Source organism: Pleurodeles waltl, chromosome 11, assembly GCF_031143425.1.
Source record: "Pleurodeles waltl isolate 20211129_DDA chromosome 11, aPleWal1.hap1.20221129, whole genome shotgun sequence".
Classification (NCBI taxonomy): domain Eukaryota; kingdom Metazoa; phylum Chordata; class Amphibia; order Caudata; family Salamandridae; genus Pleurodeles; species Pleurodeles waltl.
Genome location: NC_090450.1, coordinates 228,705,878 through 228,722,273, shown reverse-complemented (window position 1 = coordinate 228,722,273; position 16,396 = coordinate 228,705,878). Strand labels below are relative to the sequence as shown.

Below are 16,396 nucleotides of genomic sequence, written 5' to 3'. Positions count from 1 at the left end.
CTGAATTAGGAGGGAAATGGAAGTATACATGATCTAGAGGAATGATTCAGATTGGTGAAGCATGTTCCCACCCTCATGAATATTTAATGCACCCCCCTTCATAATTTAATATACAGAGCACCAGTAAATAAATATTTTGTGTCCCAAGGCATCATCCTAAACCAGGACATTGATCACACTATTATCTAAGTATGACGGAAAAGTGTAGGGGTTGTGCTAGGACTGGTTTTGGAACCAAGAACAATATAAATGATTTACCCTTTAAAACACACGTTTGATCCACTGCCAATAGAGAACCTTCTTGGAGATTAAAAAGAAAGAATCCTTTACTGAAGAGATAGAAAAACAAATCCTGTATACCTGCAGGACTTGTGGGTACAGTTGTCTACTGCTTAGATTTACATTTCTGCCTAAAGAATTTATTTCCAGATCTGGTAGAGCCAGTTTCCTGACATGGGGTGTACACCTTTCCAGCAAAGTCCCTTCCTAAAAGTGAAAATTGCTTCAAATCAAGGGTGCTGTGGGTTTGGGGAGTTCCTACCTGCTGCACATAACCTGCCTGCTGATTCTTGTCCTGAGAAACCAGAGCAATCTGGGACTGGCAATAGCCTGAAATCAGAAGGGGCTCCTGTTCAAGGAGACTGAAACTGGCTGGCTTCAGCTGACTTAGTTCTGAACTTCATTTTTCAATTTTTAAAGATGCGCCTGACCCACTGGGCCAGTCACAGCTCCCCAGCTGCTTCACGGCCCCCCTGCCTGATTGCAACAGCTCTGCCCGCATTCCTGAGCCTGATTGCGACTGCTCCTCCTGCATTCCTGAGCCTCATTGCAACAGCTCTGCCTGCATTCCTGAGCCTGATTGCGTCTGCTGATACCCCTGCCAATGCTTCCTTCACACCACTGTTGCTTCCGCCTTCATGCTTCCCACCCCGGGTCCTCCGACATCCCAGAACATATAATGGAGAATGCAGCGGGATCTCGGTGAGAAGTGCCTGACCCTTGGGCCTGTCACAGTTCCCCAGATGCTCCAAGGCCTCCTGTCTGCCGCTGACCGCTCCACCAGCATTCCTGAACCTGATTGCGACAACAAAGCCTGCATTCCTGAGCCTGATTGCGTCTTCTGCCGATGCCTCCCAACCTGCCCCCTCCCTCTTTTCAGGACATATAATGGATGCCACAGCGCAGATTGGGCCAGTCACAGCTCCCCAGCTGCTCCACAGCCCTCCTGCCTGCCACTGACAGCTCTGTCCGCATTCCTGAGCAAGATTGTGACAGCTCCACCCGCAGTCCTGAGCCTAATTGTGTGAGCTCCAGCCACATTCCTGAGGCTGATTGCGTCTGCTGACGCCTCTGACAATACCTCCTTTGAGCCACTGCTGCTCACACCTTCCTGCCTCGGCCCCTCCCAGGACATCAAATGGAGGCTGCAGCGCGGTCTCAGTGAAAAGTGCCGGACCCACTGGGCCAGTCGCAGCTCCCTAGCAGCTCTGCAGCCCTCCTGGCTGCTGCTGACAGCTCCGCCTGCATTCCTGAACCTGATTGCAACAGCTCTGCCCACATTCCTGAGCCTGATTGCATCTGATGATGCCTCTGCCGACTCCTCCTTCGTGCCACTGCCGCTCTTGCCCTCTTGCCTCCCACCCTTGCCCCTCTCACCTCCCAGGACATATGTTGGAGGCCGCAGCAGACATGCGCAGTGGTCATGCCGCCAGCAAGCCAAAGGCAAGACCGTCTGTGCCTGGACCACGCCCAGTGTCAGGACCCCTGGTACTCCCCGAACCCCCCCCCCCCCAAGCTACACCACCAAGGAGCTCCAGGCCCTGAACGTCGGACACCCCATCAACAGCTGCTTCACGTTCTCCCCACGCTCAACCAGAGACTTTGCGGCTGCCTACACTGCCATTTCTCCACAATGCAGGCACACACTAACGCCTACACTGCACCCACACAGAAGACTATGAGCAACCAAGCACCACTCCAGTGAACCCTGTTAAAAGCCAGTTCCTTATGCAAACATGCTACAGAAATCTGGGGCACCATCGCCACCCACAACCTGACATCACCTTCATTACTGAAACATAACACCCTCCTCAAACCCCGACATTGCCACAGCCACCCCGACGGCTACATGATACTGTCAGAGTCACCAGATCCTCGGGGTCTGTCCACGTTCCCAACACGTCCACCACTGAACAGCTCCAAGACTCTGATAGATAAATCACAGAGGCTAAGAGAGTTCAAGAGGGGAAGAGGGATTAGGAAGGGAAACAGCTGGGAAGGAGACCTGTAGTAAGAAAAAGGTTAGAACACACAATATGAAAATTATATCTCCGGAAATCAATACTAGACTGATTCTAAGCATAGTCATTCTGAAAACATGAACAATCTAAGAATTAAGTTTAAAATGACTAAGTTTCAAGATGGCCAGATACCTGTAAGGGAATCCAGATGGATTAAATGAAAACTTTCTTATTCAAGTACTTTCCTTTACATGAGAATCAGAAAAACATTCTGACTAAATTTTAAACCAGTCATATAAATCCTTTTTTGAGAATGCATACTAGAACCATATAATATTGCATCTAGAAACTCTGATCTTCTGTGTACTCTTAAAATGTTTCAACACGAATTGCGCATATTGTAGATTTTTTTTTTATATATATATATTAAACACCATAAAAGGAATGTGCACCATGAATAACACAATATGGATTCAGGAAAACAAATCACATAAGTTGTCAACTCGAATATTACATGATAAATATCTTAGAATAGTGGCATACAATAAACAACATGAATTAAACTCGAGGAGAGAATCGTAGGTCTTGCCGATTCGAGTGTCAACATGTAAAATGCCAAGAAATGATAGTACGCAATGAATATCAAAGTCAAATCATCATTAAACGAATCGTGCGTCTTGCCGATTCGTAAACCACGATGTAAATTCCAAGAAATAACAGCTCACAATGAACAAGATAAAAGTACAATGAAACGAATCGCGCATCTTTTGCCGATTCTTAAGCCACCATGTAAAATGCCAAGAAATGATTGTATGCAATGAACATCAAAGTCAAATCATCATTAAACGAATCGTGCGTCTTGCCGATTCGTAAACCACGATGTAAATTCCAAGAAATAACAGCTCACAATGAACAAGATCAAAGTACAATGAAACGAATCGCGCATCTTTTGCCGATTCTTAAGCCACCATGTAAAATGCCAAGAAATGATTGTATGCAATGAACATCAAAGTCAAATCATCATTAAACGAATCGCGCGTCTTGCTGATTCTTAAGCCACCATGCAAATGTCAAGAAATGGTAGCGTGCAATGAATAACAAGATTAAATTATAATGAAACGAATCACGCGTCTTGCCGATTCGCAAGTCACCCTGCAAATGTCACAAACACTCAAGCGCATATTTCACACGTGCAAAGTACTCTGTCAAATCATAAAAGAATTAGGCCCAAGAACATGAGAGTTCTCGATAACGGCGTCGGGAGGCCAGCCCAACCACCATCTTACCGCCCAGAACAAGGATCTCCAAATGAAGAATGAAAGTCAGATGTCTGGAAGATCAAATAGGCCACCAGGACAGGAGCTCAGGAAGTAGCTGCTGCTCTGCACCGGGACCTCTGAATAGTGAGCACCTGGAGCAGGTCTGGCTCCTTTTTATAGAGTCTTGGCCCAGCCCACAACCACACCCAGGCATGTTGCAGGGAAAGTCTCTAGAAGCCCCTGGAAAGGGACCACACCCTAACACACTCTGAAAGCCTGCAGCAATACATTGCAAATGAACAGCATTTGTAAGCACATTAAAAATAAGTCTTCAGGATTGAACTCTGCAATGCAAAAGGTTAAACAACAACATATCAGCACAATGCATAAATTACGTTGTTTTGAGAGTGCTGGGTTTTTGCATTCTAGTCGCCAATAGAGCACCCACTGCCCTGGTGTTGACAGATACATTGAGACCGCATTAGCAAACATGGCAGGAGCATCGGCATAATCGTCAAGGAAATATCCATGAAAAATCACCTGTGGCGTACCCCAAATATCTTCCCGCCGCCTTACCCTGTTCAACATCTACATGATTCTCCTCGCAAACATTGTCAAATCGTACGGACTCAGTATAGTCTCCTACACCAATGACACTCAGCTAATCCGGTCACTCACTGAAGACCCTCCCAACGCCAAAGCCCCCTTCCGCAATGCCATGACCAACATAGCAACATGGATGAAAAACAGCTGCCTAAATCTAAACACCGACAAAACAGAAGACCTGATTTTCAAGAAGAACACCTCAGTATGGGACTACAGCTGGTGACCAGCAGAACTAGGACCAATGCCCACTCCATCTGATCACACAACAAACATCTGTATCATCCTCTACTGCCAACTATCCATGAATCCACAAGTAAACTAATTTGCCGCCTCCTACTTCTACATCCTCCGTATGCTCTGCCCAATCTTCAAATGGATTCCTACTGACACCAGAAAGACAGTCGTGCACGCCCTGGTCACCATCTGCCTCGACTATGGCAATGCTCTCCACGCCGGATGTGTTCTCCCAGCTACTTAAGACTCCAGACTCTACAGAACAGCACAGCTAAACTCCTACTCAACCTCCCCAAGCGCTCAAGCATCACCCCACACCTCAGGAACCTCGACCTGCTCCATATCCAGAACTGAGCTTCCACATCCAAGCAAGACAACTATGCTCCGCCATGCTTAACCTTGCACACCCCACTCACATCCATTGCAGCCGTAGCGGAGGCCGATCCGTCTCCTACACAGCAGCTAAGCACTGGAACAGCCTGCCTCTACCTCCGAACAGCTCCCTCCCCGATGGACTTCAGAAGCAAACTCAAGATGTGGCTTTTCGATGGAGACACTGCATCCTCAGCACCCAGATACCCTTACGGGTGATAATCAATCACAGCATTTGTAAAGTGAAGCATTGATTTAAATTTGCAGATCGCCAAGATGGATCCTTATGGGGCCTGCTTTTGAGTCAACTCTTGCCAGTGAACTAGCATCAACCAACCCCTCACTGCAAAAGGAACCTTAACTCAATTGGAGATTACTGCACAGTTACTCATTGAATCCTAAGTACCATAATCTGTGTCTTTGGACAGTCCTGGACGTTTCGTAATAATATGATTAGCATTTCTGAGTTGATTCAAACTGTTCCATCACCCACTGAAAGAGCACAGATTTGTTTATTTGTTCATTTAATTTTATTTTTTTATTTTAGCAAAATTGCCGCAAACATGTTGTCACATTTTTTCCCAATTTTCCAATCTTAATTATGTTATCTGTAGTTCACGCACCACTTCCATTTGCTCTTGCTCTGAGGACCCTTTGCTGCTTAGGCAAACTATCAAAGTTGAGCAATGGTATTCCTTACAGATACCAAGTTAACATTTTGGGGAGGATTGATAGGAATATGTGGGAGTACAGTCACATTTAACATCGATCTATAGGCTGCGTTCTTCTCTTGTCTAACATTCTGATTTTCTATCTAAATATTCCAAAGGACATGAAATCGCTGCTTAACATTCTCAAATTGGTGTCTCTGTTTGAGGGATGTCTTTTACGTCCTTTTTCAATGCAATGGCCAGTATTTACCAGTACATAGTGTTGGATGAAAGGTCAAAACATCTTACGGTATTTATCATAATTTATGGTCACTTGTTCTGCTCTACTTCAGAGGATAACAAAGTGATTGGAATGCAAAGAATGCAGCACTCTTAGTCTCAGTAATGAATTTATTAAAGTACACCCCAAGTTTCGTGCACAGCAAGAATAACATGAGCTTTTATTTCAAATGCAACAACATGTGTAATTCTTAAAATAATCACAGCAGTAGAATAATGATTACTGAAACAGGGAGAATGCAAAACTTCAACTATGAATATTATATATATATTTATATTGACTACCTATTCATTCATGCACACCGCAAAGCTAAAAATAAGAATTAAAAATGCATCACCATGGGACTTAACACCGACATCATATCTTTGTCTGCCAACTTCAGGTCGTGGAACCCTGGCAACCGAGGCAGAGGGAGACCACTACCCACAATGGGATTATTTTCTGAGCAAAGCGTCCACCTCAGAATGAGTTCCTTCTAGTCCCAGTTGTAAAGCTTCCTCCCCTTATATTCTTTAAACAAACTGGAGAGGAGAATTCTAGAAACCTCCCCTCCCATTGAGTAAGTTATTGTTCAGACGCTGGCCGGCTTTATTGAAATTCTAGGAGCACCAAGTGATAAGGCACCATTACGAATTGCTGCTTAACCTAAGGTTGTGAATGGGAAAGCCATAATTAGGGGTGCTTACCAATAATTTGAGGTTAATAATGACTTGAGTAGAGGTGCAAGATATTTATCCTCAAAGATAGGTTTTATATCATAAGCAGAGTCTATTAAATTTCTCATGCAGAGCAAGATGTTAAAAGTGACCTGACCAAATGTGAGAATACTGTAAGGGTGGCTGTTGCGGCTTTAGCCTTCCTTTCCCCAGGAAGGTAAACTCTGGGGTTAAACAACCTCTACTGTATGCTTAGAGAAATATAACACACACTGGGAGCTGCCAAAGGATGCAATCCAAACAAATTAATAAAAACATTTTTCCATGGGATGCAAGGACGATCTAAGTGAGGCCAATGTCTGTTATCTCTAGTGTTCTCTACAGTTGTGGCAGTGATCCTTATGATGATACGGTACCTTTAAGTAAGGTACCCTATGGCGGAAGTTCTGAAGTTGGGGGCAGCCATTAGTGCAGTATAGAAGTAGAAGCTCTTTAGTTAAAGTTGAAGAGAGCACTGCTCAGGGGAAGAAGGGAAGGAAAGAATTTAGTGTATGCTGATTGGTTCAGCATGGAGCTGCTGAAGGAATAATTTCCACACTCCGACTTCAGAATACAAAGACCAAGTAAGCAGCCTCCAAGCATTAAGGAGAAATGTATAAACCAGTTGTGCTGTTGGTGATTAGCTTCTGTTCATCATCTGGTCACAGAGATCGAAATGGTAAGCAAAAAGCTTCTACACAGATTTAAATATTTAAAAAAACAACTAATGAGCATGAATTTAGATTTGCAATTGTTTGTAACTGGGGGCTGTCATTCCAACAACAATGGAAGTGTTGGAACTTTCTGAGGTTTCCCATCAACTAGGCCTATTAATAGAAGTCCTGATGAAGTACCACAATTCATATACTAGATCACTTATGTCTTGTGGCCCGTGTTTTCACTCTATCAGTCAGCATAAGGTTTCTATTGCGCTTTAGTGAAAATCATATTACTATACTAACTTGCCTTTTTCAACAATAAACTGCCCACTAAGAGTGTTTGATTCTAAAGTTGAACTCAATTTGAACCAATCCATTGTTGCTTGATTTCTATAACAGGTAGATGATGCATGGCTGAGCTTACCTGTTGAAAGATGTCTTGGAATTCCAGCTCAGTGATGTAAGGGGTCTCCGCTATTTTCAAAATACGTTGAGGTGTTGGAGGCTACACAGTTTATTTATTTTTGTCTAAACTGGACTTGAAAGCAATATGGTCCAATTTCTAGCACCTGAGCAGCCTCTCATCTGCACATGACTCCTCACAAATGACCAAAAGTGAAATTAATATAGAAAAGGTTACAGCGTAGCATTTGGGCTTTCTGGAGTATCGGGACACAACTGTGTGTAAATTAAGGAATCACATTTAAAACTGACGTTACCATGCTTAAAATTCTCCACAAGGCAGAAGTTTCTGTTTGTCCTACTTAAAGAGAAGGGAGAGATTGAAAATTAGATGGTTTCAAGGATTATGTCGACAATATGCTTATCAGTGTGCTAGCTTAAGGGAAGCTGATCTTCGAAATGTAGTTTAATATCTGCTTATTGCTGTCTTCTCTTTTGGCAGCATTTACCTGCTATAAAACCCCGGCTTGTAGCAGTCAGTAAAACCAAACCTGTTGACATGGTGATTGATGTCTACAATCATGGACAACGGAACTTTGGTGAAAACTATGTAAGTGCTTCTAAATTCAAATCCACTTTTACTATTGTTGTTGTAAACACCCTTAACTTGCTAGTTAAGTTTTAATCCTAATATATGACTCTGATTAATTTTCCACCTTTTGAAAACTACTTAAGTGAATATACCTCCTGTCCACCATGAATGCTCTTAAATGTCTTATTGAAATTATTGGTCTGCCATTCTTTCACAAGACAGTTGAAATAAATCTCTACCTCTGAATGGGCAATGCACCTTTGTGCAGATGAAGGCTTTGTAAAATATATTAGTATTGCAAGGCTAAACTACCTTGTCAGTATTGTGATTGTGCATATGGTCAGTCTTTTAGGAATTAACAATTAATGTTTTGACGTGTGTATGTAATAGCTCACCATTTCTAAGTTCTCTAAAACTTTAGGCAGTTGGTCACCACTTGCATTCTGAACTACATTCTCGTAATTTTCTGGTTACCCTTTTACAAATCTTGGCATGACTCTTTTTATCTGTCCATTGGTGATATATTGTGTAAATATTTATCTAATCAGTTTAATTAGGATTGCATTGTCATTGTTAGTATTAAGAGAAACATTAATTCAGATACACACAAGGGATGCCCCCATATCAAAGCTTAAATTAATTTTGTCTTTAATTAAATTTATGCACTGTAGGAGGCTGGCCTGGCTTATAGTGGGAACCCTGTGGTACTTACACCCTGTGCCAGGTCCAGTTATCCCTTATTAGTAGAATAGAGGTGTTTCTAGCAGCCTAGGCGGATAGAAGGTAGCTATGGCAAAGCAGCTTAGGCTGAACTAGGAGACATGCAAAGCTCCTACTATACCGCAAACAAGCCTTGCTAGCTGCAAGGTTTGCTGTAGAGGTTTTTGGGTGCTGCTGGGGACCAGGAAGGACCAGAATGTCGCCCCTTGGAGGAGGAGACAGAAGGGGCGTTTAGCAACTCAGATAGCCCCCACGGAAGCAGGCAGCACCCGCAGAAGTACCCGATCAGGCACTTGGAAGATTTGTGAACCGGAGCTGGCTCAGAGTCACAAAGGAGGGTCCCGCGACGCCAGAGGCCAACTCAGAGGGTTGAGTACTGCAGGATGGAGTGCTGGGGACCCAGGCTAGGCTGTGCACGAAGGAAATCCTGGAAGAGTGCACAGGAGCCGGAGCAGCTGCAAATCACGCAGTACACAGGTTTGCAGTCTAGCTTGGAGAGGCAAGGACTTACCTCCACCAAACTTGGACTGAACGATCACTGGACTGTAGGAGGGTCACTTGGATCGAGTTCCTGTGTTCCAGGGACCACGCTCGTCAGGATGAGAGGGGACCCAGAGGACCGGTGATGCAGTCTTTTGGTGCCTGCGTTAGCAGGGGAAGATTCCGTCGACCCACGGGAGATTTCTTCTTGGCTTCCAGTGCAGGGGGAAGGCAGGTGACCCTCAGAGCATGCACCACCAGGAAACAGTCGAGAAAGCCGGCAGGATGAGGCGCTACAATGTTGCTGGTAGTCGTCTTGCTACTTAGTTGCGGTTTTGCAGGCGTCCTGGAGCAGTCAGCGGTTGATCCTTGGTAGAAGTCGAAGAGGGAGATGCAGAGGAACTCTGGTGAGCTCCTGCATTCGTTATCTGAAGAATTCCCCAGAGGAGAGACCCTAAATAGCCAGAAAAGGAGGTTTGGCTACCAAGAAAGGGGGATAGGCTACCAAGAAAGGTAAGAGCCTATCAGAGGGGGTCTCTGATGTCACCTGCTGGCACTGGCCACTCAGAGCTGTCCAGTGTGCCCCAACACCTCTGTTTCCAAGATGGCAGAGGTCTGGGACACACTGGAGGAGCTCTGGGTACCTCCCCTGGGAGGTTCTGGTCAGGGGAGTGGTCACTCCCCTTTCCTTTGTCCAGTTTCGCGCCAGAGCAGGGCTGGGGGATCCCTGAACCGGTGTAGACTGGCTTATGCAGAGATGGGCACCATCTGTGCCCATCAAAGCATTTCCAGTGGCTGAGGGAGGCTACTCCTCCCCAGCCCTTCACACCTATTTCCAAAGGGAGAGGGTGTAACTCCCTCTCTCAGAGGAAATCCTTTGCTCTGCCTTCGTGGGCCAGGGCTGCCTGGACCCCAGGAGGGCAGAATCCTGTCTGAGGGGTTGGCAGCAGCAGCAGCTGCAGTGGAAAGGCAGTTTGGCAGTACCCGGGTTCTGTGCTAGGGACCCGGGGGATCATGGAACTGTCCCCCCGATACCAGAATGGTATTGGGGTGACAATTTCATGATCTTAGACATGTTACATGGCCATGTTCGGAGTTACCATTGTGACACTATATATAGTAGAGACCTATGTATAGTGCACACGTGTAATGGTGTCCCCGCACTCACAAAGTCCGGGGAATTTGTCCTGAACGATGTGGGGCACCTTGGCTAGTGCCAGGGTGCCCACACACTAAGTAACTTGGCACCCAACCTTCACCAGGTGAAGGTTAGACATATAGGTGACTTATAGTTATTTATGTGCAGTGAAAAATGGCTATGAAATAACGTGGACGTTATTTCACTCAGGCTGCAGTGGCAGACCTGTGTAAGAATTGTCCGAGCTCCCTATGGATGGCAAAAGAAAAGCTGCAGCCCATAGGGATCCCCTGGAACCCAAATACGCTGGGTACCTTAGTACCATATACAAGGGAATTATATGGGTGTACCAGTGTGCCAATGAGAATTGGTATATTTAGTCACTAGCCTACAGTGACAAATTTAGAAAGCAGAGAGAGCATAAACACAGAGGTTCTGGTTAGCAGAGCCTCAGTGATACAGTTAGGCACCGCACAGGGAACACATACAGGAAACATACTATGAGCACTGGGGTCCTGCCTGGCAGGATCCCAGTGACACAAGGGCTAAAACAACATACATATAGTGAAATATGGGGGTAACATGCCAGGCAAGATGGTACTTTCCTACATGCACACATTCCAATCCCACTCTCCAAGTATGGATCCCATTATTTATTAAAAACTAAGGAAGCAATAAGGCAAATGCACATTAGTTTAACATGCAAACCCCACGTTGTCTCTCTCTTGCCAAAAGTTTCCACTCAAAGTCCACCCTTTTCTCGTAAACGAGGTGTCCATCTGTCTTTTTAAACATTCTTTTCAGGACAGTGGTTGACAGGCAGCGCTTTTTTAGCGAGAGACCAATCTTTATTTATTTTTTCTTTTAAGATTTACAAGTTTTATCTGCTAAGAGCTCTACTTGGAACTCTCCAGAGAAATCAATTGTGGTGGCCTCAAGAATTTCCCTGTGGCTAATGGAATCCAGTGATGCTACAGGGATCACATACACATTTCAGGCTGTCAGTTTCCCTGGGCCCCTCCTATGTATGCCTGACTTTCTGATCATTCTCAATAATTTATCTGTGGAACTTCAAGCGTGCCTTCGTGTTTCTCAACACTAAGGTAATGCTAATTATGTGGTCGGAGAACAGCGAAGGAGGTGCAAAGTATGTTGTTGAAAAACACATCTACTCTGAAGACATTGATTCTTAATCTTTTGACTTCTGTGGACCTCCAATTATTCACAAATGGAAGATGGGGAACCCAGCATAAGCAACTTCTGCGATTTCAACCCTCAAAACAATATACAACAAAGCACTAAACAAAAAACAAATTATGAAATATTTGAGTTCATTCACATACAAAAGGAAACTCCAAAAGAAAATTAGAATTTTAATGGGAATGTTTGGGCTTTTCTAAATTTGTTTTTGTTTCTAAAAGCCGAAGCAATGTACAAGACCCTAGCACATAACAGTGCAATTTTTGCTCTTAATGCATAGTCTCATTTTGTTGGAGCATGCCAGGGACTCAGGCGAGACCTCCAATCATCCGTACTGGATCCTGTTTGTTTATGTTGTGCTGCTCTCACAAATCAGTCTAAAAGTATCAACTTAATTTTTAGCCTCCTATTTTAAATTTTCTTATATTAGCATAACATTTTGCTTGTTTTGTGTATATTTATTTTATTCATTTCCTATTATTATTTAGTTTTTTTTTAAAGTCAAGAATACCCTGGCTAGGCATCGGTGACCCCAGTTTCAGAACTGTTCCCATGGAATAAAGTAGATAATGAGAGAATATTATTGTGAAATTAACGTTATCTGGCGCCGCATAGTTGTATGTTTGAAATCTTACGAGTACATTTGTTCCGCAAGATAATCTCCAGGATTATTGTAGAACATCTAATATACTTCCAACAAATTTTACCCCACCTTGACTCAACTGCTGGTTGTTTCTCCTGTCGTGGAAAGGCCAGCTCTTCCATGTGACAAGATAGACAAAATAATTCTATTTTTGTATCCTTTAAGGGTTGAAATCAAGGCAGCTACTGAAGCTTTATAGGAAATAGCTGCAGGAGAAGACACTAGACCAAATACTGGCTACAGGATTAATAACATATTTTATTTAAATTTATGTGCAGATTTATTTAGGCCCTGGGGGGGAACTCACATCAACATCCACATGAATAGGTATTGCAGCCCCCTGTTTGTGTAAATAGTTCACAAGTCTGACTAGGATGGGCTCTTCTAGTTGAGGTAAAGTGGAGAACGTAAGCCTTGGTGCCATAACATGTCAATCAATTACTTTCACTTTTCTGTTTCAAGCATGTGGCCATCCTGGCCAACTAGCGTTCAAAGGACCTGTTATTTCATATTTGGTACCTCCAGATATATGTGGATAATTTTGTGTCGTGGATTTATAGTTTAGCATTTGACCTTTGGATCACTATATCCCCAGTTCCCCTAGAGCATCCGTGTCTAGGGTCCTTACCCATGTCCCTTGGCCACAACCACATTTGCTTTATTATTTGTATTGGGCTGGATAAAAAAGTGCTCAAGACCTTTTATTTGTCTGACCCTGTCTGCAGGAAGTTATGGCAAGTGACAGAAGCCCCATTGGTACCAACGTTCGGGAAATTCCCCAGATTTCTGATTGTCCAATCTACTTCACCTACTTACAGCTACGAAAATCTGTTCTTAATAGTTGTTACGAACAGGGTCCTTGTCTCTTCAACCCCAGTCGGCCTGGGTCAGCGAGAGGTGCACCGGTCATCCAGCTTTAGATATCCTTTCTCGCCCTCCGTCCACCTTCCTGCATCCACAGCAAAGATCTGAGGGAAGAATGGTTCTGTGCTGACTCAAGCATCACATATTATTGACCCCCCATCCCGATTCTCAGTACAGTAGAAAAGTAGGCCTCTCTCAGGCTGATCCTAATAAGCAGACTTTCTTGGCAGAGTATACTGCAGCCCTGGACTCAAAGGAAAACCACAACAGGAAAATCAGTTCTACCACTTCCAAAACATGGTCCCTTCTTGTAGCGTATTCCTCAGCCATCTTTGTCTTCCTAACTGCCACCTTTCAAAACAAATGTTGTGCACACCAATGTCCATGGCAGCTGTTGCTTTTCCTTGTCTGTTTGTAAACACTTAGAGAGGTATCTTCTTCACTTTTCTTTTAGAAAAGATACATCTTTAAATATTTTCATATATTTCATAACAGTAACAGTAGTTTTTAATTCATTTTCTTTGTCATTCTTTTCAGGTGCAGGAACTGTTAGAGAAAGCATCAAACTCGAAGGTAGGTGAAATAGTTTTTTTTCTTCTTATTAATATATGTGTGCAATGAATATTCTAGTTTCTGCAGAACCTGCTATTTTGCATCAAACCCAATTGTGGTTTAATTCTGAACTACCATCTGGGCTGAAAGCCAACAGTACCTGTCGTACGTGGCACAGTTTTCTTCTGTTGGTCATGTAAAATGCTCAGGAACCATTCTGTGGCATGAGGGTTGCCTGTTTCAGGAAGGGTGACTTAGTCCTTCATAATCAGTGGAAGGACTGAAAGCTCTTAGAGCCAAGATGTTGTAGACCTTGTTCCGGGCAGATTTTGGTGATGAAACTGTTCTGAAGGTCTTTAGAACATAATATTTTCCAGTTCATAAAATGCTTCAGGTATATAGCTATAAACAATGCATTGGCTTCAAGGCCCGTGACAATGTTTGGGTGCGAGTGGTTTCATTATTATTATTAGCTGCAGATACAGATTTTGGAAGAGAAGTACTCTTTGGTCAGATTCTATGGTGGGGCTGTTGGACACAAACATTGAAGGCAAGTCATGGAGTGATTGGTTAATTTGTGCATGAAAATGCAGTTGTGCAGCTGGGTGAAGCAGAGATATGTTAAAGGAATCAGCTAGTCGATATGTGCTAGCGGGATCAACCTTCAGCTCATTTTACCAGACTTTAAGAAAATTGATCTCTTATTTCAGATTCTGTCCTCGTGCCCAGAGATCCAATGGCATTTTATAGGTCACCTACAGAAAAACAACATCAACAAATTGCTTGGTAATTTAGCTACTTTACATTTCTTCTTTTTTGTGTTTAACGTTGTAGCTGTGTGTGGTGTTTTGTTAACTGTGGCTAATAGTACCACATTTTCAATCCTCCCAATACTTTCCACGTTGTTTACTTAGCACTGATTGCTTTCTGAAGAGATCCTACCCATATTATGTGGTTTCTGCAGAGAAGTGTGACCCCCATCATGGAATGTTTTAAGGTTCAGCATTTACTAGTTTGGTAACAGATTAGTGTAAAACGCAAGCAGGGGAGTGTATTTTAAGCGCAAACATAAAGGCATGAATTACAAAGTTGTTGCTGTGAGTAGGTGTGACTTTACTCCTGTTATACTCTTGACCTACTCTTAAGTTATGGGAGTAAGCCAGGGGTAGTCCTGGCCTCTCTTTCAGTTCTGGAATTCAGAAGTGGGGACTTTTTCAAGAAGACAATAACAAGCAGGGGTTACAGGGCTCAAGTTGTGAAAACTGGAGCATTTAACTACTGGTGTCTTAGGGTGTAACCTCAATATTGAGCTCAGATTGACCACCAAGTACATCTCTTTGGCACTAGACCCAAACGTTAGCAGTCCCATTGGGGAGGTGGTAACAAAAACACATCTGATAATAATTTTTCAGCCAGTACTTTAGTTTTTAAAGGAAAGGTATTTTTGGATAAAACACAATAATTACTGTCCATCATCATTAGACGGTTTTGCAAGTGAAAAGAAGTATAACTCGTAACTAAGTAAACTGAAAGGCAATCTAAATTGTGTCCTATGACCTGGCCTTGTGTGATAATAATTGTCTCAAGGCCCTCCTAGGGGAATCTCAGGAGAGTTGTCCTTGGGGAGCTCCAGTGGCCTGCATCATCCTTCTGCCTAAGGGTTATCAATTCCAGTCCCCAAAAATTTGATATTGCCTCCTCACTCTTTTCAGGTCATAATGACAGAGTACCTTCCTGTCTTTGGTGCAGTTCATTCAGCTGCACCTGAAGTCTATTGCCAGTCTGTGGGTTTGCCACTCTAGGAGGTGTGCACTTGGTATGGCCTACCGAGTGCGACTCATTTGCTCTTGTCCATGGCCCAGCCATAATAGTTGTAGTCCAGGCTAGATGTGACTGTGTATGCTTAATCACATCAATGTAGGCAGTGCAAGTACTAGCACTGGAGAAGCTGTGCAGTGGTCACACTGCTTGGGAATTGGATGAGGCCTGCTCTATGGGTTGTCCTGAGACCCAGGTATCACGCCCACCGAAACAAAGCTAGGAGCCAACTCAAACTACAGTACTCAGTTATGTCATGGCTGATGCCCTGGTCCGTGAATAGGGTTCACCCTCTTCCATGGCACAGCTCGGTCCGGTGCACTCACTGACTATAGTCGGAAGTTGATGAGCACCCATGAGTCTATATTTTAGCTTCTAGAAGCTGATTCGACCACTAAGGATATTGTTGAACTTCAGGAAGGCCCCTCTGCTCTAGGTATTTCACATGACCTCCCAGGTTGCAGTTGCACTCAGGTCACCTGGACCTCACACATCATAGTGAGTGTGGAGCTCCTCACTGCAATACAGTGGCAGTCACAGCTCTCCACCACTCAGCAGTCTGCCATCTCTCTTCTTCAGCGCAGACTCTTGGCAGCTGCTCATTATATGCTTTTTAACTTCCCCATCTTCTATGTCTGTACCTGGCAAGAGCTGTTGTCAGTGGATTCCCTAACTCTGGAGCACAGAAGAGATCTTCTGTCTGAATGCAAACTCTGTTACCGATAGAGAAATCTTGACAAAATGAAGGAAGTGTCTGTCCAGTCCTTATAGCAAAGTTGCAGACAGTAGTTGTGTTTGCCAACAGTCACTTCTGAGACCTGTTTTGGGCAGTTCGGGCCCTTTTGCTTATTCCACGCAGACTGATTGTTTCAGGGTCTTTGTTTCAAGGTGCTAGCAAGAAATTGGAGTCCAGTTAGGAGCCCCTTGTGAGGAAAAACCCATAACAAGGAAGCCTGTCCCACTTAACCATT

At 43.9% G+C, this 16,396-nt stretch overlaps 1 protein-coding gene across 1 annotated transcript in view; it reads left to right on the top strand.

The window, feature by feature from the left end:
- PLPBP (pyridoxal phosphate binding protein) overlaps positions 1-16,396 on the top strand; it is a 67,419-nt gene that overhangs the window by 16,478 nt on the left and 34,545 nt on the right. Inside the window, exons 2-4 of the mRNA XM_069213454.1 lie at positions 7,921-8,028; positions 13,593-13,628; positions 14,318-14,393. Of these exons, the coding sequence (XP_069069555.1) occupies positions 7,921-8,028; positions 13,593-13,628; positions 14,318-14,393 (220 nt within the window). The remainder of the gene's footprint in view (positions 1-7,920; positions 8,029-13,592; positions 13,629-14,317; positions 14,394-16,396) is intronic.